The sequence below is a fragment of the Zootoca vivipara genome, chromosome 4 (genome assembly GCF_963506605.1).
Source record: "Zootoca vivipara chromosome 4, rZooViv1.1, whole genome shotgun sequence".
NCBI lineage: Eukaryota > Metazoa > Chordata > Lepidosauria > Squamata > Lacertidae > Zootoca > Zootoca vivipara.
This window is the reverse complement of record NC_083279.1, coordinates 69,840,202-69,865,371: the sequence shown is the minus strand read 5'-3', so window position 1 is coordinate 69,865,371 and position 25,170 is coordinate 69,840,202. Positions and strand designations below refer to the sequence as shown.

General features: G+C 39.9%; 1 protein-coding gene across 20 annotated transcripts in view; it reads right to left on the bottom strand.

The window, feature by feature from the left end:
* Positions 1-25,170, bottom strand: part of ABI3BP (ABI family member 3 binding protein) — a 135,914-nt gene that overhangs the window by 56,954 nt on the left and 53,790 nt on the right. For 14 of the 20 annotated variants that reach the window (XM_035114435.2, XM_060273724.1, XM_060273718.1 and 11 more), the window contains exons 7-17: positions 24,642-24,693; positions 19,998-20,069; positions 19,431-19,514; positions 17,661-17,738; positions 15,674-15,748; positions 14,899-14,973; positions 13,936-14,049; positions 8,975-9,046; positions 8,629-8,700; positions 2,393-2,467; positions 312-389 (exon numbers count right to left, since the gene is read on the bottom strand). In XM_035114435.2, coding sequence (XP_034970326.1) covers positions 312-389; positions 2,393-2,467; positions 8,629-8,700; positions 8,975-9,046; positions 13,936-14,049; positions 14,899-14,973; positions 15,674-15,748; positions 17,661-17,738; positions 19,431-19,514; positions 19,998-20,069; positions 24,642-24,693 — 847 coding nt within the window. The remainder of the gene's footprint in view (positions 1-311; positions 390-2,392; positions 2,468-8,628; positions 8,701-8,974; positions 9,047-13,935; positions 14,050-14,898; positions 14,974-15,673; positions 15,749-17,660; positions 17,739-19,430; positions 19,515-19,997; positions 20,070-24,641; positions 24,694-25,170) is intronic. The other 6 variants (XM_060273720.1, XM_060273721.1, XM_060273719.1 and 3 more) reach the window with 5 other exon arrangements.

The following is a 25,170-nucleotide window of genomic DNA, read 5'->3' as shown; positions in this document are numbered from 1 at the left end:
TCTTAAGCATAACCCAGCACTCCAATGACAAGTGTCAATTTCCCTCAAAAGACAGTTGTGCAAAGAGATGGATAATAAAAAGAAATGATAGGGAGCCCATGCAGCTTTCGTAACTGAAATTTAAAATAAAAGTATGACCATGTTTCTACAAAGGTTTGGAGACTTTGTAGAAGCTAGAAGTGTGATAAAAGGTCAGTATGGAAAGCATGGTGATGATTTTATTCTGAAAGAAATGGATTCACGTGGAATGAAAATGTTTCTGATGAAACATGACGTACAGTATGACCATTCACGTTGAAAAAGAGCATTACCCTGTGGTGTCTTTGGCCAGTCAAGAGGCTTGGATGTTTTTGGTGTGAAAGGTTCCAGGGTGGGTTCATTTGTTACTGCTGGAAGAAATGTTGACAAGTATAAGAAGAAGAAAAGCCAGCTTGGTGGTGGTGGTGGTGGTGGGGAGTTTCTGCAGGAGGAAAGCTATTTTTCTGTAGGAAAAACCTGAAGGGTTTCCTTGAATTTTGGCCATTGTTTTTAGTTTACCAGTTTAGTAGGTGTTACAGATGAAGTCATCTGTTTAAATCACACTCTATGAAAGATTTCCTTCTTCGTAGTGTATGTGGATTTGAACAAATGCTGAGTGGTCATCTGTTTAGTTCCTGCCTGCCCGCCCACCCATACTGTAATTGTTTTGGATTACAACTTGGTATCTGAATCAGTGCCACACAGAGAAACTTAAGGTTCTATTAACGATTCAACTCGTGGCATTATCCAAGCAAAGTGGGATACCGTAAGAAGCAACACTGTAATAAGCAACATAGTCTACTAAAAGTTACTGTGCAATGTATACACGTAAACTCAGAAAATCTCATAGTTTACGTGACTTACTTCCAGGTAACTACGTAGCTTTAACCTACCGTAGTAGTAAGAACATATAGGTCACTTTGAAGTCACATTCCGGTCAACTAAGGTGGTCACCTATATCAGCAAAAATCCCCTCTTCTACATGACATTACAGGAACAGAAGCCCTGTTCTCTTTTGCATTTGGCTACACTGGTTTCAGTAGAAGAGACTTAAGACATAAGATTTAACTCTAATACTATTTATTTTCTGTTTTCTTTCCTATGTTTTTTAACTTGTTCTATTTTATCTGTATAAGCTGCCTTGAGTCTCACTGGGAAACAAGATGAGATATAAAAAAATAACAATATTTTTAATACAGTCGCACCGCAGAAGTCAAACAGAATCCATTCCGGAAGTCCATTCGACTTCCGAAGCGCGGCTTTGATTGGCTGCAGGAAGCTTCTGCAGCCAATCGGAAGCCACGGAAGCCCGGTCAGATGTTTGGCTTCTGAAAGAACGTTAGAAAACCAGAACACTCGCTTCCGGGTTTTGATCCTTTGGAAGCTGGAACATTTGACTTGCAAGGCGTTTGGGAGCCGAAGTACAACTGTAATATTATTATTGACATCATACAGGGGGCCTTAAATATAGCCCAAAATAGGCAGGCCTTGAACCTCTAGGAATTAACAGCATACAACACACACTGGGAAAAACAGAAGGTGTATAAGGGAGACAACAGGAAACGCCCCCAAAGCCACCGGGAAACCATCTGGATCCATCAGCCTGCTAGGGTGGACCATCTTAATCAGTCCCCCATCCCTGAAGAGGCTTTGAGTTCTAAACCCCACAAGGCAGTGATTTGACCATGGCAACAGAACTAAAGAGAGTCCCTCCACTCTAAGATCACCACCATACAATCAAACGCAGAAAACAAGTCCAGAGTGTTCCCTGCAGCATGGGTAGGGCCAGAAATTACTTAGGACAGACCCATGGTTGTCATGGAGGGCATGAAATCCTGAGCCATTCTTGAGGGGAACCTTAGTGTGAATATTAAAGTCCTCCAGCACAACCAGCCAGGGGGACTCCAACACCAACCCTGAAAACACACCAGCTAGCTCAGGAAGGGAGACTGTTGATCAGTGGGGTGGGTGGTACACAAACAGAATCCTTAATCTGTCCTGGTCACCCATCTTCAGATACACACTATTGAACCCAGAAGATTGCAGGACAGGACACCTAGTCAGGGGGATGCAATCCTCTATGTGCAGGTGTAATTTGCCAGACAGTAAGGATGGCGTTAACTGGAATTGTAGTCGGTAGATTTGGCTCTCTAAATTCAGTTTCAGATAGATTCATTCCTCAGAAGATTCTGCAAACAGAAATTCTAATGACATGAAAGAAGTATTGAAAGCTGGCGCCTAAGGACATGTCGCCCAGCTTCTTATTTAAGAACAGTTTTAATGATTTCAGTGAAACTATTCTGACGAAAGTACAGCAGTCTGGGGACTGCAGTCTTAATTCCATGAATGGTAAGTATAGGATGCAATGGTATACCTGGTTTGGAGTATGATATGTCATTCTCATCATATCTTCTGGGGCTTGAAAGACCAGGTTGTGTTTTGCTGAAAACTAAAAATAATAAATTGATAGTAGTTGTAATTATGATTTCTTTTAAATCCAATTTTTATTTTCTGAGGTGGCTTTGCTTGTATGTAACTAGTATCAATAGTAAGAGTAATTTTTTGGAAAAGCTTTTGAATCGGTTGGTTTTTAACTAATCAAGTTTAAGCACAATTCACAAATGACAACATCTTAATGAAGATGTCTTTGAGGATCTTAAACTAAGAGGAACACATTTTCTTTTGAAAAACTATACTCATCTGTCACAAACAGAAAAGGGGAATCCAATATTTTTCTTCTTCTTCAAACTTGGACACATAGGATATTCTAAAGGTTTCACAACATGTTGAGGTCAGTATATTTTGCTGAATATTTATATTTAAAATACTTATTAATTTCAGGAGAGCAACATCAGATCCACTTTGCTTTCTCTTGTGGAAATCCATTTACTGTACATGGCACCTGTGCTATGTTGCCATACAAATGGCAGGTAGGAGAAGGCACTAAGAAGGAGTGACCTAATCTGTCAACTACAGTAAAATGGAAATAATTATCTGTACAAACCTACGTAGTGCCCTATTGCCTGCTAGCAAGTGATGCAAAGGGACAGGTGAGTTTTACTCATCTGTCCAATACACGGGTAGTATATTCTGTGCATGAGCTACATATTAGAATTACATTTTGCACTATTCAACTAGCAAGTAAATACACAGGGTGGGATCCAAAGAACTCTGTTAGGCATGCCAAAGGGGTTTGAGGTGCCCAGTGGAAATTTTAACCTTTTTAAAAAAACCGAATAGCAGATCTCTATAGGGAATAACAGTTCCTTCACTTTCAAAAACCAGATTGCCATTTGGCAGGAGGAATCGCTGTACTAGAAAAACAAGTTTGAAGCTTCCATGCGGACATGGAACTCATTGTACAGGGCTTTGGATTCCAGCCACAATGAGCTTCTAGGGTACGTGTTTGTGTGGTGTGTGCATGTCTGTTCCCATCCTCTCTTAGCCCCATCAAGCATTCAAATTATGCACAATCTGGAATGGTGGGGAAGAGCTGGATGGGGTGCAGCAGGTTTGCACAGACTGCCCATTCTCCAGAGTATTCTGTGCTGAGAGAAGGGGAACAGAAATACCTGAACCGAGCCCCAAGGGGGACCTTTCACCTAGGTGCAGTGCGCCTATATGGGGAAGGACTGAACACCCAGTGTGGTGGCCCAATGCCTTTTACAGGATTAAAACAGCAACAACCAAAAAAATCTAACTCGGTGCTTTCCCCCAAGATTATCACCAAAATGGTTGTGTTTGCTTATGATACACACCTCCATATTCTTATGGTGCTAACCAAAGGCACTAGTTAGTGATACACCTAACATTCAAGCTATAAAAGGCACTAATTGTATCTCACTCACTATCTTACACTGCTGTGTCACATTTCAACTCTGAAGAAGCAATTCAGCATTTCTTGAATGAAAATGCATTGCATTTTCCTTTTTTCAAGTCCTTCACTTTCCCATGGGGCAGGCCTCCTACCATGTATCAATATATTTTTCACCTCAAATGCAGCCAACCATTTCCCCCCCTATCATTGCCTAGTATTTAGTTGTTAAAAACATTTACCGGTATGCTATGTATGGTTTTGCATACTTTCCATGCGGAAAAGTTACTCCTTTTCATTTCATGCAGATGTTTTTGTAGCGCTTGGCTGGCCTTATTACAATCAACACCGCAAGCCTTAGGCTTTAAAACCACCCACAAAAATCAGAGGACAACAAAAAAGCCTTTTGTGCCACGAAGCCAAGAAGAGGTTCACTTTGAGGACAGTGTAGGGAAGTACTATATTAATGGAATAAATAACGTTCAGGACGGGAGAAGATATCCTATAAATAACTCTCATTTATGAAGCCAGAGGTAAAAAGGGAAAACAACCACCACTAATAACTGGTGATTATTTAAGGGCAATCTAGCACACGGAGGTAATAGAACTGTAGAGCTGGAAGGAATCCCTAGGGTCATCTAGTCCAGCCCTCTGTTATGCAGAAATCTCAACTAATTCATGCCCAGGACCTCATCAGCATACTAGCTGATGTGGAAAGGGAACCAATTTTCTTGTATCAAGCTACAAACATTGCCTACTGACAAAAAACAACTCTCCACCCAAAGCATTGGGATGTTTCAACTTTTCATTCAGATGTAATTTATTATAAAAACAAATTTCAGCATATAAAATTGAATTAAAGGATAATGACCCATCAGAACTAGCAGGCTGCAATTATCGAATACAGTCTGTGGTCACTCTTAGGCTCTGCATCTGTATTTTCCCACATAGCCAAAAGAAAATTTAGACCATGCCTTCTGAGGTCCTTAGACACATTTTTGGAATCAAGGAAATCAAAATAACAATGTTGACAAAGGCAGCTCAGAAATAGTTATTCTTTCTTCCAGAATCTCCGTCACACCTAACCCAGTTTCCAGCGCTTCCAGCTTTTGCTCCTGCAGAACATTACACTTCCACGCAGTATCCTTTACCTAATATTCTTTTAATGCTGTGCCTGTACCTGTGAAATTTTACCTCTCTTCTTTGCCATGCACAAAGTTAAAGGCCTTGATTTCACATTGTCCTCTGAATTTGAAGAATCCTCTACTATTTTGCCTTAGAATCTAAACACCTTCTGGTTTAATGCCAGCATTCACATGGTCGATTTCTCTCTCTCTCTTTAGTATTACTGTTCTATTGAAATATTTTCATTGGTTTTGTTCCGATGTTAACAAGTTAACAAGTTAAATGCGCATACATTACGGGCTTGCTGTATATCCATTTTTTGTAAATGCTATTTGGCTGGAGAAGTGCACTGCAAAATTTGGAGGACTGCAAATTTTGAAAGATGGCTGTGTTTCATGTTGTTTTGGAAAGTGTGGATTTTGTAGGTGCACTTTTACATGCCTGCTCCGGACAACATGTCTGTACAAAATTAATTAGTACCAGGAGGCTAGGTTCTGAGCAATCAGCAAACTGCAATGGTCAGGTTTTTTTTATTTTAAGGAAAACAGAAAGCTTTTCACAAAGACCAGACAATGGAGATATTGAAAGTAAGAAAATCATATGCCATGTTAGAGTCACACAATACGTGTGTTCTCTATGTGTCCTGGAACAGATGAATTAATAGGAAATTTCATAATATGTTCCATAAAGAAAGCAAAGAAAGTTTAAAAACACAATTTGACAAGAGACTGCAAGATATTTAAAAATGCATCTCCAATCTGAATTCTGTGGTGTAACAAGCTAAGCAGTCCACCACATAAACTCACGATCTGCTTCACTAACTTTTGGAGTTCATATTTCCTACTGCATATACTGTGCTGAGCATTTCCCTCATCAGTGTTTTTTTTTCTAGAAAAAATATGTGCCAGTATTCACAATGAAGTTGTTACAGTTAAGTACCACACTTTTAACCATTGCTTTTTTTCTAGGAAAAAAGCCTCCAGAAAAGTACCTCCAGAAAAATAATAATCACTGCTCCTGATAGAAGTAAATCGGAGCCCCTGTGCTGAGGGGTCACATCCAAGAAACATCAATAATAGACTTTAGATCACATCTAACATTACCAGTTTCACTCCTGGGAATAAGCTACAAGTTACTCCCATGATTAAATCTGTATTAGGACAGACACTCATGTCTAGACATAAGCCAGAGTTAGAGAAACATAGATTTGCTTGGCTCATGAGCAGATATGAGTGTGAGTCCTTCCAACGTTATAATTTCATCAATAGGATGACCAACAAGGAAAAAATTATGGGGACAAGTCATGTACACTACATGAAATAGGAACCTTTTTCAATATAATTTTAGGGTGATGTCTACTGTGTTATTTTTAGAGGGGAAAGTGATAAAAAAAATCTTAATAATAATATTTTTTTTAGAAGAAACTCTAAAAACATATGGAAGGGAGAATTCTGTATAATGCTGCATGCATTATACAGAAAATGCCCACCATCCACAAACCAAATTAATTTACGTCAATTGAATTAAAGGATTTGTTTGCAAATATGGCAGACTTGGATGAATGGTTCATTGCCAACAGAAAGTACACAAGCAACCTTGGAGATTTTACAAGGAAAAAGTTGCATGATTCATAGCTCTTGGCGAAAGGAACTATGTTTTTCCTTTTTGCATAAATGAAGAGCTATCAGAGTTCTGTGCAAAATATAACAACCATCTTAACAAAGGCATCTTTTCAGAAACTTAAACCTCACCATAAATTGGCCACCCAGAGCGTTTCTAAATGAAAAGAAATCTCTCCCTCTGGTATACTTTAAATACTGCAGAGGAAATCCAGGGAAAAAAAATCAATGAAGCCTTCCAAGAAAGTGTGCTTGAAATAGTAACTAAAATGCCAGGTAAATAGTAAAACCTGATGGACTGACTTCTGAAATTATGAAGGGATTTGTGGATCTCAGACTCAACTAAGTTAATTTAGGAGAAGAAAAATTAAATTATGAAGGTGATCATTCCTGTTATCTGATCAATATCCACATTAAGAGTAAAGCCTGCCTTGGAAACTTGAAACATGCCAAAAATCTGCAATCAAAATAAGTCATAACTTCTATAAGGCAGAAGGACTAGTCCAGGCATCCCCAAACTGCGGCCCTCCAGATGTTTTGGCCTACAACTCCCATGATCCCTAGCTAACAGGACCAGTGGTCAGGGATGATGGGAACTGTAGTCCAAAACATCTGGAGGGCCGAAGTTTGGGGATGCCTGGACTAGGAGACCCCAATCAAGGATTTGCCAGAATGTCAGCATGTCCACATTTGACTATGCTGATCACCTCTTTGGGACGTAAAAAGGGCATGGAATCCAGCTTGCCTCCATGCAAGCGCCAGACTAGCAGTTCACAAACAGTTCAGGAGCGCTGACAGAACACACCCACCCAGATGTGCTGGCTCCCACCATTGACCACTGGCACCAATGGGAGTTTCCCTCCAATGTTAAAGTACAGCTTTGTGGGGTAGGTGTAGGAGGCAAGGTTCTGTTTCTGACTGGGCTCTCTAGTGGCTTTTATTTACCATAAAAACAATACATGCACTGTTAAAACATGTGATTGTGTGAGGTGTCGTTTGGCACATGCTCAATCACATTATTTGAAACTGTGTCTTGGGCACTAAGATCCTCTTCAGCATGTGCTGCAAACATACCGTTTTCCCCTTCTAAGATAAAAGGGAGATCCTAATACATCAACAGGACTTTTATGACAGCAACAATAGCATCCTGATGCCTTCTTTCTTGCCAATTCAATATGCAAGGGACAAGGTGTCTCAAAGACCTACAGCTCTTTCCACCAAAGCAGCTTGCAGGCAGATAAAAAACTGCTGGTTTAATAGGGTAGCCATGTGTTCTACTTTACAGAGGACGGTCCTCTATTGGAAGAGCTGCCAGATGACAACCCTCTGTTTCTAGGAACCCTCTGTATGAGGGTTGACCAATCCAAATCTGGTTCAAAGATAAGTAATTACCGGTATAAAAAGGGAGAGCAAGAGCCTTGACAATGCCCATCAGCAGTTTGCTGGTCAGCAGACTGGCAAACAACTCATCTAATGTCTTCTTCGTTAAGGTGAGATGTATTGTATTTCTATTTAAATTCTAGATTTTTTTCCTTCTAAATTTGTGCCGATGTATATAATCTCTCCCCCCCCCCAATGCAAGTTGATAGTGCGGGGCCACCAATCTGCATCAGGGTCATATCAGAGGGGGGAAATTACCCACCCCATGCTAAAGTTCTAATCCAGATTGCTCCTCCTGCACTGGCAATTTTGTACTTAAAGGCAAAGATGTGGAGTTAATGTAGTATCTAGCTTGTTTGGCGCTGCCAGCTGAACTGCTACAAATTGCCCAGAAATCCTGTTTGAGCCTACTGAAATCTTGTCCTCTCCCTCTGCATTACCCACATGTGGAGAGGCTATGGAAGTGCTGCTCAGCTGAATGTGCATATGATTATGGGGAGCAAAATTTGTGTGGTCTCCCCATATTACTTTTCCTTATGTGCATGTAAACTTGAGAGATTTAGGCTTATTGTTGCATTTTACATCCTTATTTATTTTTGTCCAGAGTACCAAACTATTCAAATAACATCTGTCCTGAAAAAGGCAACGTAAGAGAATAATAATAATAATTACCCAGCCTTGTTGGTGTGGCTTTTGGAGCAGGTGGCTGGGGTGCTGAAGGAACTGGTTGCATTTCACTTGAAGCTATAGTGAAAGAAATGGCCAAACCTTTATAAAGAGCATCGGTGCAAAATTCACCTTACAAGTCTGTAAGACCCCATTGTCATACAGGGCCTTCTGAGGACATAATTTTGCAAGCTAAAGAAAGATAATTGAAAGAAGTGGAAATTGGTTGCATCACAATCCATCATGTACAGAACTAAAGAAAACATTACCATTTCAATATAGCTTTTTAATGAAATATTAAAGAAGTGAAGTTAAAATGATTGTTAGGTGTATTTTAAAAACTTGCCATTACCCAATGTTTCCGTGGGCATTTGAAGTGTGTGAGATGTTTTAGTTTTAGGAATTTCTGGCAACTTGTGTGGAACTAGAAGTTGGAAAAAGAAGAAGAAGCCCAATGTATTAGTATTCAAAATACTGAAAATAAATACTTACTACTTAGTGATTTAGTGTAACAAACAGACAGAAAATCTAATTAATCTCTATGTTTCGGTGGTGGTGGACAATCTCACTTTGTTAGGCTGTGGTGAGCAACTATTTTATTTGCTAATCTCCACTGAATCAATACAACCATACAACAGCAAGACAAAACAGGCCTAAACTAGTTGCACATATAGACTGACCAAATTAAAAGGAGCAAATTTACAAAGACTGGGCCAAATACAGGAGAGATCACACAGGTATGAATCATAATTGAGGTTTTAATTCAAAATAGCTGAAAGTGCCAATAGTAATAATACTAATTTTTTATTTATACCCTGCCCGTCTGACTGGGTATCCCGAGCCACTCCCAACAGAATACCATCATCATCGTCATCATCATCAACAATAAAGCGACAAAACATTAAACATTACAAACTTCCCTAAACCTGCCATAGGGTGAAGATGATGTGGCATGTGAGAAAGATTGTGATAATATATACCCAAACCATTATCTTTTATTATAAATATAATAACAACACACACACACACACACATTTTGGAAGTTAATTATCTGGTTATTTGTGATTATTTTCATATTTATCTAGAAATCTATAGATGTACTCTGTGTCTTATGCCTAAGACATTTTCTAATGATTCCAGAAACCTTTTCTTAAGAATTAACACATAATTCTCTTAAACGTTATTTTTGGTTCTTTATGATTTTTTCTTTTTCTTTATGAGTGAACCTTTGTGATCTGCATGGTATTTATGGTTCACAATATTCTCCCTCTCCCTCTGGCTTAATTTAATACTCTATTGAGTCAGCCATAAAATAGAAAGGTTTCTATAATATTATTTTTGTGATAGAAAGTGGTATAGATAAACAAAAGGAAAATTAGCTGATGAATTCAGATCATTGCCTGTAGAATAGCTCATATAGGCAGACTTGCAAGTAAAATGTTGCTGGATCTTTTTGTAATATTAAAAATTAATATACATGGAATCCAACTGTTATGTATAAATTTTGCCAATTCTGTCTTTAGAGGGGCATAATTTTCTTGGAAATTGCTTTATTTCCTATTGTGAGCAATAAAAAAACCCGTGGGATTGACTTTAAATCCTTTTCTGTTCATATTCAGTATAATTCCTTACAATTTTAAACAAGTGCTAGCAATATATATTTGTTTAGTCGTTTAGTCGTGTCCGACTCTTCGTGACCCCATGGACCATAGCACGCCAGGCACTCCTGTCTTGCACTGCCTCCCGCAGTTTGGTCAAACTCATGTTCGTAGCTTCGAGAACACTGTCCAACCATCTTGTCCTCTGTCGTCCCCTTCTCCTAGTGCCCTCAATCTTTCCCAACATCAGGGTCTTTTCCAAGGATTCTTCTCTTCTCATGAGGTGGCCAAAGTATTGGAGCCTCAGCTTCACGATCTGTCCTTCCAGGGAGCACTCAGGGCTGATTTCCTTAAGAATGGATAGGTTTGATCTTCTTGCAGTCCATGGGACTCTCAAGAGTCTCCTCCAGCACCATAATTCAAAAGCATCAATTCTTCGGCGATCAGCCTTCTTTATGGTCCAGCTCTCACTTCCATACATCACTACTGGGAAAACCATAGCTTTAACTATACGGACCTTTGTCGGCAAAGTGATGTCTCTGCTTTTTAAGATGCTGTCTAGGTTTGTCATTGCTTTTCTCCCAAGAAGCAGGCGTCTTTTAATTTCGTGACTGCTGTCACCATCTGCAGTGATCAAGGAGCCCAAGAAAGTAAAATCTCTCACTGCCTCCATTTCTTCCCCTTCTATTTGCCAGGAGGTGATGGGACCAGTGGCCATGATCTTGGTTTTTTTGATGTTGAGCTTCAGACCATATTTTGCGCTCTCCTCTTTCACCCTCATTAAAAGGTTCTTTAATTCCTCCTCGCTTTCTGCCATCAAGGTTGTGTCATCTGCATATCTGAGGTTGTTGATATTTCTTCCGGCAATCTTAATTCCGGCTTGGGATTCATCTAGTCCAGCCTTTCGCATGATGAATTCTGCATATAAGTTAAATAAGCAGGGAGACAATATACAACCTTGTCGTACTCCTTTCCCAATTTTGAACCAATCAGTTGTTCCATATCCAGTTCTAACTGTAGCTTCTTGTCCCACATAGAGATTTCTCAGGAGACAGATGAGGTGATCAGGCACTCCCATTTCTTTAAGAACTTGCCATAGTTTGCTGTGGTCGACACAGTCAAAGGCTTTTGCATAGTCAATGAAGCAGAAGTAGACGTTTTTCTGGAACTCTCTAGCTTTCTCCATAATCCAGCGCATGTTTGCTATTTGGTCTCTGGTTCCTCTGCCCTTTCGAAATCCAGCTTGCACTTCTGGGAGTTCTCGGTCCACATACTGCCTAAGCCTGCCTTGTAGAATTTTAAGCATAACCTTGCTAGCGTGTGAAATGAGCGCAATTGTGCGGTAGTTGGAGCATTCTTTGGCACTGCCCTTCTTTGGAATTGGGATGTAGACTGATCTTCTCCAATCCTCTGGCCATTGCTGAGTTTTCCAAACTTGCTGGCATATTGGGTGTAGCACCTTAACAGCATCATCTTTTAAAATTTTAAATAGTTCAGCTGGAATATCATCACTTCCACTGGCCTTGTTATTAGCAATGCTTTCTAAGGCCCATTTGACTTCACTCTCCAAGATGTCTGGCTCAAGGTCAGCAACCACACTACCTGGGGTGTATGAGACCTCCATATCTTTCTGGTATAATTCCTCTGTGTATTCTTGCCACCTCTTCTTGATGTCTTCTGCTTCTGTTAGGTCCTTACCACTTTTGTCCTTGATTATGGTAATCTTTGTACGAAATGTTCCTTTCATATCTCCAATTTTCTTGAACAGATCTCTGGTTTTCCCCATTCTATTGTTTTCCTCTATTTCTTTGCATTGCTCATTTAAGAAGACCCTCTTGTCTCTCCTTGCTGTTTTTTGGAAATCTGCATTCAGTTTCCTGTATCTTTCCCTATCTCCCTTGCATTTTGCTTGCCTCCTCTCCTCCGCTATTTGTAAGGCCTCGTTGGATAGCCATTTTGCTTTCTTGCATTTCCTTTTCCTTGGGATGGTTTTCGTTGCTGCCTCCTGTATAATGTTACGAGCCTCCATCCATAGTTCTTCAGGCACTCTGTCCACCAAATCTAAATCCTTAAACCTGTTCCTCACTTCCACTGTGTATTCATAAGGGATTTGATTCAGATTGTATCTTACTGGCCCAGTGGTTTTTCCTACTTTCTTCAGTTTAAGCTGGAATTTTGCTATAAGAAGCTGATGATCTGAGTTACAGTCAGCTCCAGGTCTTGTTTTTGCTGACTGTATAGAGCTTCTCCATCTTTGGCTGCAGAGAATATAATCAATCTGATTTCGATGCTGCCCATTTGGTGATATCCATGTGTAGAGTCGTCTCTTGTGTTGTTGGAAGAGAGTGTTTGTGATGACCAGCTTGTTCTCTTGACAGAACTCTATTAGCCTTTGCCCTGCTTCATTTTGAACTCCAAGGCCAAACTTGCCAGTTGTTCCTTTTATCTCTTGATTCCCTACTTTAGCATTCCAATCCCCTGTAATGAGAAGAACATCCTTCTTTGGTGTCATTTCTAGAAGTTGTTGTAGGTCTTCATAGAATTGGTCAATTTCACTTTCTTCAGCACCGGTAGTTGGTGCATAAACTTGGATTACTGTGATGTTAAAAGGTCTGCCTTGGATTCGTATCGAGATCATTCTGTCATTTTTGAGATTGCATCCCATTACAGCTTTTGCCACTCTTTTGTTGACTATGAGGGCCACTCCATTTCTGCTACAGGATTCTTGCCCACAGTAGTAGATATGATAGTCACCCGAACTGAATTCGCCCATTCCCTTCCATTTTAGTTCACTGATGCCCAGGATGTCGATATTTATTCTTGTCATCTCATTTTTGACCACATCCAGCTTACCTCCTCTCATGGTTCTTACATTCCAGGTTCCTATGCAATATTTTTCTTTACAGCATCGGACTTTCCTTTCGCTTCCAGGCATATCCGCAACTGAGTGTCCTTTCGGCTTTGGCCCAGCCGCTTCATCAGCTCTGAATCTACTTGTACTTGTCCTCCGCTCTTCCTCAGTAGCATGTTGGACGCCTTCCGACCTGAGGGGCTCATCTTCCAGCGTCATAACTTTTATATGCCTGTTGTCTTTGTCCATGGAGTTTTCTTGGCAGGGATACTGGAGTGGCTTGCCAGTTCCTTCTCCAGGTGGATCACGTTTAGTCAAAACTCTCCAGTATGACCTGTCCATCTTGGGTGGCCCTGCATGGCATAGCTCATAGCTTCTCTGAGTTATTCAAGCCCCTTCGCCACGACAAGGCATTGATCCATGAAGGGGAGCAATATATATTATATGAGCCTATTTTTATTGCCTGACATCAGTGGTGTAAGGAACCATAGATTCACTTTCATACCCAAAGCTTTCCTTTCCATTCAGTAATAATAGCTTTGAATTAACTTCTCAGAGGCCACTTGTTCATAAGATTCCTAACTCTCCATTATGGTTCAAATTTAATTCAATCAAAATATATTCTTCTTTATATACTCATCTTATTTAACTAGAAAGATTATCTTTAAAATAATTAATGAGAAAGGTGCTTTGCAGGCTTTGTAAAGTTGTAATGATCAGCTTTAACTGAAACAGGTATCCTTATTTATGTCCATACACTCCCCACCACCACATTGCAGTGATTACTTCCTGGTTATACGACAGCCATGACTTCAGTAATACAATAAAATTGTTTCTCTTTAACATATATGCACCTACACATACCAGAGGTAGCCTTCAGCAGCCCTGTGTCTGCAGCAGAAATACTATGTACAGAATGTGTGTCAAGTGGCAATTCAACCAAAGGTTTTGAAGACTCCACTTCCCTTTCAGTGTGAGCTAAAGAGAGAGAGAGTTAACATCCTTTCTTTAGACATTCAGGACACTATGGCCACATTATGCAAAGCAGGACAGGGTGATGAAGACAACTTCACAAAGATAATATTTTGTCTTCAAGGGAGCTTCCAGACTTCCACTATCTTCAGGTGGTATTCAGCCACATACCTGCAGATTCAGGTTGCACAATTAAAGCTGATTTTGTGTAACAAATCTGCTCCCCTCCTAACCCCCCCCAAAAAAAACCCAGACTGCTAGTGATAAGGGAAGTGAAGGATAATGATTGCTTGATGCAATATTGTATAATTACCCCGCGAACAAATCACAACGAATACTCAATAAATAGCCAACATTGTCTGCAAACTTTGTGCAAACACATCAGGATAAATGCTCAACAAACAGGTCACCCAGAAGCATCTTTTGTCTCACTCCTTGAATAGTCAGGATGTATTTTGCTGAAGAAAATTTGATTTTTTTAAAGTTGACAATACAAAAAGACATTAAATATCTCTCCCAGCTAGCAAGCATGTTTTCCAAAATCACTGAAAGAAACACTGAAAAGATGCTAAAAAGCAACAGAGACCACAATCTTATGCATGCTTCCTTAGCTTTAAGTCACACTAAATTCAATACTGAGCAAACAGGTATAGGGTCACAACTATATTTCAAGAATGCTCCATGAATACAGGAAGCTGGTGCAAGTCTGATTGCATTCCCCTGCATGGCAGTAACTACTTGCTTATCTATTATGTAGCAGTTGATTCTGTTTCATATGTATGCACCCACACATATCAGAGGTAGCCTTCAGTAGCCCTAGGTCTGCAATGGAAATGCCATAAACAAAGTATTTACCCAGTGTGTCAAGTGGCAATTTAGCCAAAGGAGTTTTATTAAGTTTTGAGGATTCTGGTTCACTTTCAGAATGAGCTTTAAAAAAGAAAGAGAAAAGGGTTAATATTATTTCTTTATTGGAACGAGGACACCACATTCTGCTAGCACAGCAGTTACAATTCTACCATAATGTTCCTAAAGCGCTGCTATCAAAAGTTGGTCACATTGAGCATGTGGGGTATATGCAGCCTCATATAACCAACATGCTTAACTGTAATTAATGCATGAAGGGGTTAAGACCAGAGAGTAAGCTGTCCTGCCACGTTCAGCAAGGTCCTTCACCTTGGGAGGAAATGTTACCAAATTCTTCTTTTTTTCTACTTCTGCCATATGAACCTGACCAGTAAGGATGTCTAAGATGGATGCTCTATGTTTAGACTTAGCAAGGCTTCCGCAAGCCATCTTTGTGTTGCTATACAAAAAATATAGAAACTTTTACCACTTTTTGAAACTAAGTTGTACTGCCTTTTTTTTTTTTTTGCTGCTATATGGAGAAGCACATGGATCTGACCTTTGAAGAATTTGTAAGTAAACCATTTGTAACTTACCAAACATGTAGTCTCTTTCTCTGCAAAGGGGAAGTGGGGAGTTTTGAAAGAAACTTAGAAGGGAAAATTTAAAGGATCTAACAGCCTATAGTTTCATGCTTTATTTTGCTGCATGTTTTGTGATTTTAAATCTCTGCAGGGGCTCGCTCACTAAATAGTACTTGCAGCACAGGAAGGATGTATTTTACCTGGAGAGCTCTTTGTTTCTTCTGAGGCACTGGCAGCTGTAGGTTTGCTGCTTCCCCAGTCTAGTTCAGTCATAGCTGCAAGATTTAAAAAGTTAGCATAATTCTTAGTGTAGGGTAGGATATCCAAGTATAATTGAATTAGGTCAAGTAGCATGTAACAAAAGAAACCTCATTTCAGAATATAAGGTCATTGTTAGACATTTAAAACTCTTTGATCATTCAATCAAGGAAGGATATGTACAACTATTTATAAAACACAGTATCTTGGGCTTTCTTTCAAAGTAATTTCTCCTTGAAAATAGGCAAAGGTGTAACTAACAATAGCCAGTTCCAGTGATCATTTTGGATTTATGCAAGGGAAAAATTCATTGGTGGTTTGAGTAATTTAGGAGACCAAGTTAGAAGAGTGAAGAAATATCAGAAAGCGTGAATAAATACAAGCTGTATTATAAAGAGAAAAGTGGTAAATGGAATAAGGAAGGGATCAAATAATGGAAAAGTACATTTACTGTATTGTGTTTTCAAAAACAAATAAGAAAAGGATGAAAATGTTCTGATAATGAAAGGACACCAACATCATTTTCATATAAGTTTAAAAACTTGACAGTGAACCAAATATTACACTGAGCATAAAAGCACATATACAGTATTTCACCAGAAATGTACGGTCACTGAAACTCCATGATATAGTTTTTTTCAGCTTGTGATTGAAAACCATTCACTCAATTTACCCTTAAAGATCATGCATGAAAAAATATCTGGATAATTGTAGTGGCTACCTAAGACTCTGTAGAAAAGATACAACAGTGCATCCAGACCACCTCTCCATCTCCAAGAAGGGATACGGCTGGTTCAGGAGGTTGGTAGAGGCACTACCAAGTTATTGGATATTATTTGCATATCCAATGGCAATGCTGGATCTAAAAACCAGCCGCAAGTTGTAGATGTCTGATTAATGTGTCCTTTCCCCCTGTATACCCCCTTTTAAAACCAGTATTCTAAAATATATCCATCGTCTTCTGCTTCATAGTTTGCCTCTTCCATGTTACTGAAACAACTAGCAGTGCAATCCTATGCATAATTTTTTGGCTTCTGTGGTGGTTCTTCTTAAACAGGGCTGTCTTTACCGGGGGTGCAAGGGGTGTGGGGCACCCGGGTGCCGAATTCAGGGGGGACCAGATGTATACCTACTGTATACCGGTCCCTCTTGATCGGTGGCAGTGAAAAGTAATGGAGCAAAAGTCCCCGCCCCCCTCCTCCGTCACTCTGCTACTCTGTAGTGTTAAATATTCCCAACGAGTCAGGAAACAAAAGCTGTTTTTTCTGCTGTGTCATTGTTACAGGTGAGCGATTTCCACGCTAAAAAAAAGGTCAACAACTTTGGCTTCCCGCCCTCCCCTCTTTGCAGCCTGCCGGTGCATATGCTAAAGACGGCTCTGCCCTTAAATATGTGCACACTGGATTGCAGCCAAAATATCACAGGCAAAAAAGGAACCCCCAAAAACAGCTTGCTATAATGCAACAGAAAACATTAAACTGGACAAGTGCCAGAGTGTGTCCCTGATTGCTGGGTAGGACTCATTTAAGCATTATCCCAATTAAAGACACCTCAGCTATCAAGCAGACTGTTCCATCTGTAACTGTTTCTTCAGCATATAGAAGTGAAAAAGTATTAGATGGGAGTGCAGTTGACCTCTATAAAGGTTTAATAATCACAACACACAAACAGAATATTAAATGAGCTTCCGAATCAGAAAATTCCTGAAGTTTATAACTCATATAAAAGAAAATGGCTGTACAGAGATGCTGTGGGAAATAGTTAACATGCAGGAAAATGAGAATACCTCAGTACATTTTGCCTAACTGATGTAAGCTCAGCTTTATGTAGTGTTTTATTAATGTGGTCTAAATAAATGAATGGTTAATTGAGCACACAATCTAATTAAAATAAAATAAACAATAGAAATAAACAGGAAAAAATAATCACCTGGCTGGGATTGGGGAGAGATTTCTTGTACTTCTGGTGTCTTGGATTCCGCAGGCCATTCCTGGGTTTCATTCTTAGCTTTTTAAAGAAAATGTAGGATTTAGTAAACACATATATTATCCATTACAACTACAAAGAATGTGACAAGAAGCAAAGGATCTAAATTTTTGGAAAGTAAATTCCCTAACTTCTCATTGTTCTTCTTTTCTTAATGATAATTGACCCAGCATGACTACCATAAACACTAACATCCCTGATGTCGCCAGTGGCCTCAAAACGGGAGACAGTTGAAAACACCCCTTCCAAACCAGACCACATCATATAATAGTGTTTCACATAAGCTAGTCTGATGGACCTTGGTACATGCACAAGTAAGTAAACAAAAAAATTCAAAACCACTAATTTTTCATTAGCAAACGAAGTTAGGATACCACAACCACAAAATTCAGGATATTGAACTTCATCTGCAAATTATTATTTTGAATTTTCTCATTAAATGGCAATTCAGAGTCTCATCAACTTTGAAGCCTGAACAGAAGATGGTCTTCCCAAATAATATCAATTTTTTAAACGTTATTGATTTTCAGAAAACCACAACAAACTCAAGAACCCTGTAGAGTCTATTAAGGCTGCACCCTTATTTTTCTGTAAGTCCTTTCACACCAAAAGATCTTTCCGTATTGTTTCTCAGATATTTAGTTCCTTCCTGCTTCTCCTCCTAGTCAGTTGGTGTTTAACTTCATAACTCCACATGTAAGCTTTGTTTGCCAGGAGTAATAAACCTTAAGTTTATTTATTCCTTCAAACAGCATTCTTAGCAGACTGTTTATTTGTGTACTCTGCTGCAATATATATGTGGAACCCCAACAATGTTGTCTTGTAATACAGTTAATCTCTGTAAAATCTTTTAGACAAAATTGACTAAATAAAGGGTATGTTGCCCTAAGCTTCCATAGTCTTTCCAACATTTTGAATCTATTGACTTATTTATTTTAACTGGCAAATGTGGATACATGTGATGTGCCATCAATGGATAATTTTAAGTGTGAGGCATCGTGATACCATTTATGTTCGGTATTCGTCATCTTTCATGAGCAAAATCTCTGAATTGTGCTTTTTTTACCTAGCCTATGTTTTCCTCCTAGTTAAGATAGTCTGTCATCTACTAAGCTTTTGATCTTGCAGGTCAAGTAAGTTTACTTGAAAAAGAGGAGTTATTTTGGGGGGGAAACACAGTTTTGACCGTTCATATATGGTCCTAAACAGGACAACATATATTTAGACCATTCATGTATTTTAGACAATTTAATTTTGTAAAAAGAGGCTTATATTTTAAACTTTCCAATTTATTTACCTTTTTAAAGATTTGCACACCCCTTTGCAGCCGCCTTTGATCAGCTCATTGGTGCCAGCTATGAACTTTGCTTTAGGCAGGGAACAGCTCCACTTGGTGATTCCGGATCAGAAACTCCTGAGCACAGCCAATCCCTATCTGGTTTGCCAGCCACCAGCAATCACCAAATCAGTGCCAGCTGCAAATTCCACTTTCAGCAGGGATCAGCTCCAGTTTTCCCCTAGGCACTCTCAAATACTTGGTAACACAAGGCTAACAGGTTGTGTGATGCTTTCAGTGACCAATGGAGGAAGACCCACAATGGTGAAACATTCCCACTCGATTTCCAAACATGGATGTCTAGCCATCTTGGAATGTCAGAAGCTGGGCAGACCTGATTTACATGCTTCCAAATCCAGCTACTTGTTTCTGCTTACCCGATGTTTTCTCTGGTCTTTCAGAGATATCCAGTGATGGCAGTTTCTGTCGTGTTCCATTGAAATCTGGTACAATAAGGTGCACTACACAGGAAGGTAAAGGAGTTGTTCATTCAGGAGTAATTTTTTTAAGTTGATGGTTGTAAATAAAAACTAATATAAAGGGTTAGTGGTGTGGAGAGAGAGCAGTAGGGAAAGAAGATATAATCACGATGAAGGTACTAGTTTCATATTGTAAGTACTACAACCTCTTTAACAGCCTCAACCAAGTTCCCATGCAAGCGTTTTATCTTTATGGAAAACATTTCAACTTTATGGAAAACATTTTTTACTTACCTGCTGGAGACAAGTAAAGGGTTGCCCCCACTTTACTCATAAATAAAGATAACAACAGTGTAGCTACCAGCAGTTTTAAGAAAATGCCTTTCCTTATCTCTCTCTGCTCAGATACAATAGTAGTAAGAAAGATGCAAAGCAAATAATTATAAGAAAAGAGAAAACTCTAAAAGATAAGGGTTGAAAGTGAACCCCAGTACACCTATCCGGAATAATGGACATCTTAGTCACCTAGTATTGGTCCTGCTAATGGAGCCTTCTCTGGGATTTTAGATTGTGCCCGATGTGTGACATTTTGAAGTACTGTGAAAACAAGAATGGAATGGAACAATTCTCATTATCTACATTGTCTCCTAAGTTGCTGCAAAATTACAAATCAAATTCTCTCACACACATGATCAGTGCTTGTGACAATATGCAGCCCATTTCAGTAAGGTCCATTATTACGATACCGTCAATTTATGTAAGTAAAGAGACAGATCTAAATGTCAGCAATGGGAAGAATAGAGTCCATTTGATTAGGCAATAAGGAAATCGCAGGGGATTTTAATGAAAGTAGTTTCAATGGAGAGCAAAAAGGCAGATGCCAGGTTGCAGGGATCAAAATATGAGTTGGAAGAGAGGAAGTCAAGGCAGCATAAATTTGTTCCTTTATTACATTTGTATGTCACCATACCCATAGTTATCAGGGCAATTGACATGAATAAAATACAATTCACAAATAAAAAATACAGAAACCAAAACAAAATAAATCACCAAAGCAAAAAAGTTCAGCAAAAGACTTGAGCTAAAACCAACATAAAACATAGCAGCTAGAAAATGTAAATGATTAAAACCAGCACATAAACCAGCAATTGGAAACTTGGTGTACAATTGAAGTACCAATGGCTCATAATGAAAAGGCAGCAAAGATGCCAGGTGAGCCTCTCTGGGGGGAGATATTCCATAAGACACCACTCTATGTCAGGTGTTTTGAGATAAATGCAGGTAGAACCTCAATAACTCCATCCATTGTTGTTGTTGTTTAGTCGTTTAGTCGTGTCCGACTCTTCGTGACCCCATGGACCATAGCACGCCAGGCACTCCTGTCTTCCACTGCCTCCCGCAGTTTGGTCAAACTCATGTTCGTAGCTTCGAGAACACTGTCCAACTATCTTGTCCTCTGTCGTCCCCTTCTCCTAGTGCCCTCAATCTTTCCCAACATCAGGGTCTTTTCCAAGGATTCTTCTCTTCTCATGAGGTGGCCAAAGTATTGGAGCCTCAGCTTCACGATCTGTCCTTCCAGGGAGCACTCAGGGCTGATTTCCTTAAGAATGGATAGGTTTGATCTTCTAGCAGTCCATGGGACTCTCAAGAGTCTCCTCCAGCACCATAATTCAAAAGCATCAATTCTTTGGCGATCAGCCTTCTTTATGGTCCAGCTCTCACTTCCATACATCACTACTGGGAAAACCATAGCTTTAACTATATGGACCTTTGTCGGCAAGGTGATGTCTCTGCTTTTTAAGATGCTGTCTAGGTTTGTCATTGCTTTTCTCCCAAGAAGCAGGCGTCTTTTAATTTCGTGACTGCTGTCACCATCTGCAGTGATCAAGGAGCCCAAGAAGGTAAAATCTCTCACTGCCTCCATTTCTTCCTCTTCTATTTGCCAGGAGGTGATGGGACCAGTGGCCATGATCTTGGTTTTTTTGATGTTGAGCTTCAGACCATATTTTGCGCTCTCCTCTTTCACCCTCATTAAAAGGTTCTTTAATTTCTCCTCGCTTTCTGCCATCAAGGTTGTGTCATCTGCATATCTGAGGTTGTTGATATTTCTTCCGGCAATCTTAATTCCTGCTTGGGATTCATCTAGTCCAGCCTTTTGCATGATGAATTCTGCATATAAGTTAAATAAGCAGGGAGACAATATACAACCTTGTCGTACTCCTTTCCCAATTTTGAACCACTCAGTTGTTCCATATCCAGTTCTAACTGTAGCTTCTTGTCCCACATAGAGATTTCTCAGGAGACAGATGAGGTGATCAGGCACTCCCATTTCTTTAAGAACTTGCCATAGTTTGCTGTGGTCGACACAGTCAAAGGCTTTTGCATAGTCAATGAAGCAGAAGTAGACGTTTTTCTGGAACTCTCTAGCTTTCTCCATAATCCAGCGCATGTTTGCTATTTGGTCTCTGGTTCCTCTGCCCTTTTGAAATCCAGCTTGCACTTCTGGGAGTTCTCGGTCCACATACTGCCTAAGCCTGCCTTGTAGAATTTTAAGCATAACCTTGCTAGCGTGTGAAATGAGCGCAATTGTGCAGTAGTTGGAGCATTCTTTGGCACTGCCCTTCTTTGGAATTGGGATGTAGACTGATCTTCTCCAATCCTCTGGCCATTGCTGAGTTTTCCAAACTTGCTGGCATATTGGGTGTAGCACCTTAACAGCATCATCTTTTAAAATTTTAAATAGTTCAGCTGGAATATCATCACTTCCACTGGCCTTGTTATTAGCAGTGCTTTCTAAGGCCCATTTGACTTCACTCTCCAAGATGTCTGGCTCAAGGTCAGCAACCACACTACCTGGGGTGTATGAGACCTCCATATCTTTCTGGTATAATTCCTCTGTGTATTCTTGCCACCTCTTCTTGATGCCTTCTGCTTCTGTTAGGTCCTTACCACTTTTGTCCTTGATTATGGTAATCTTTGTACGAAATGTTCCTTTCATATCTCCAATTTTCTTGAACAGATCTCTGGTTTTCCCCATTCTATTGTTTTCCTCTATTTCTTTGCATTGCTCATTTAAGAAGACCCTCTTGTCTCTCCTTGCTGTTTTTTGGAAATCTGCATTCAGTTTCCTGTATCTTTCCCTATCTCCCTTGCATTTTGCTTGCCTTCTCTCCTCCGCTATTTGTAAGGCCTCGTTGGACAGCCATTTTGCTTTCTTGCATTTCCTTTTCCTTGGGATGGTTTTCGTTGCTGCCTCCTGTATAATGTTACGAGCCTCCATTATTCCCCTCTAACTGATTGAAGTGGGACATAAGAATGGGGGAAATGGTGGTGTATTCGAAGGAAGTGAGGAAAGAGAGAAGAGACAGGTTGCTGATGTGGTAGTGGAATAATCACAGAGTAGATGGCTGACAGGAATGGATAGGGTCAAGGGGAATTGAAGGCAGATAAAACTAAGGAAGAAGTGTGGCCATCTCATTGAAATATATTATAGGTGAGGTGGGAGAAAGAATAAAACACTGGTCTTCAACAGACGGGTTGTGGTCTGTTCTAAGGTGGGTCACAACAGGAGCACTACCACCATGCAAATACATGAGAAATGGTTAAGAAATGGGGCCCAAAACACATGTTTGGGTTAAAAGCAGGTCCTGGGTCTGAAAAGGTTGAAGACACCAGGAATAAATGATTCTCAGAGATGGTGGGGTTTTCAGAAGGAATGCAAGAATATAAGAACACCCCTCTGGATCAGGCCATCTACGCTGCTTCCATAGTGGCCAATCAGATGCCTGTAGGAACCTGCAAACAGGATGAAAGCAGAACAGTCCACTCCCATGGAGGTGGACCATAGCCATCCTGGCTAGTAGGCAGGAGGAATATAGTAAGAAAGGTAGGTAAAGCGCTTAATACAAATAACTCCATTTTTTAGCTGAAAGAGACAAGGATCCATGCAGATTGCGGGGCCTTCACAGGACATCAAAAGCAGAGAACAAACAGATTATTATTAGATGGTGCACAGATCAATGTGCTGCCTGTCCAAGAGAAGGGGAGTAGGAATTTAAAATGGACAGGCGGCCAAGACTTAGTGTTTCCTCCTAAAGACGTTAGCATCATGAGATCATGAATAAAGTTGTTGGATAGAGGGGCAGTGGAGGCTAATCTATTAGGCGAAACGGAACACTCCTCCATGAGCCTCAGTCTGCAATCAGCTTTGGGGCACTGATTGCAGAAGCTGTCAATGCACTGACTACATGTTGGATAGCCACAAACACAGCGGTTCAGCTGTTGTGCCAGAAACAAGCTTTTGGTGTGCACTTCATACCTCCCATTTTTGAGAAGGCAGAGGAATGCATTGTTGTTTTCAGGTACCCCAGCTAAGACTGATGTGATCTAAGCCTGTGCATGAAAAGAAACAAAGAAGCAGCTTTTAGAGTGGGTCTCAAAAAGAGGTAACAGTTTTCGGTTCTGGGAAGTGCCTTTTGGATCTCCCTCTGTGGGGGACTGATGTAAGGCAATGTGACTGCTGTTGGAGTATCTAAGAGGTCTGTTTCCATTTATGTCCCAAGTGTAAATAAACTGAAGTGCATCATAATGCTTTTATTCTCCAGTAATCTGTCCTCTCAAAGGAATCAAACCCAGGTCACTCTGTTCCTATTCAAGGTTTAACTTTAGGTGTCCCACAATATTTTTCCAGGCTCCAAAATTCCATTTGACCTATACAAAACTGGGCTCTTGGGCTGGATGTAGCCATACGAAATGCTGTATCGCCCTGGGGTTGTGCCCCTAGGACAGTTTGGTATGCATCTTCAAAATCTTCCCCTTTTTGCAGCCAGAAGAGATAATGCAGACTGCTAACAGGATATGGACAGGGACTTGGTTGTTGCCAAAAATATTAATTTAACCCAAGATTTTTTTCTTTTCTTTTCTGCAGGGATAAGAAGTCATATTATAAGAACTGATCAGAATGAGTTACGTTTTGCATTCAGTGTGACAATGGAATTTGGGCTTAAAGAGGTTAGATTTGAATATTTGAGAACATTTCATCCTGTCTTAAGACAAGAATATTCCTTTCTGTCCACGGACCCCCTCCCCCGACACACCCCAATTATTTTCATGCATAAAGAAATGTCTTCCATTCTATGTAAATCAAGAATGAGAAGTCACACACATTACCTTGTTTGATTACTGTATAATCAAGCTGAACTTTTGAATCTGCTGGTATAAACTGGAGAGGAAAAGAAAACATTCTATAAAAATACGGATGTTACTTGCTTTTTTTGAGGTGGCAAAATAAGTTTTTTCCTAAAGCTCACTTGTCCCAAGAATGGACATATCTTCCAAGTGCATAGAAAAATAATACTGCTGGTTCAGTTTTATCTAGGTATACAGCCAGTACGTGTTTAACTTCATAAATGCAAGTGACCCATGCTGTCTTGGCTGCTAACAGCCTAGCAGGACAATCTATGGCTTTTGATTGCTGAATCTGCCACTGCACTATCCATGTGGCAGATAGCCATAAAAACAGGGGTTCAGCTTTGGCACCAGAAAACAAACTTTTGATGTGGATTTCATACCCAATTTGGACAAGGCAGAGGAATATGTTGTTGCTTTGAAGTTTCAACCACACAGAGACAACATCCCACCTGACATGATAGAAACTGGATTTTAGATTTGGCAATTGTATAATGTGTTTTTATTTGAT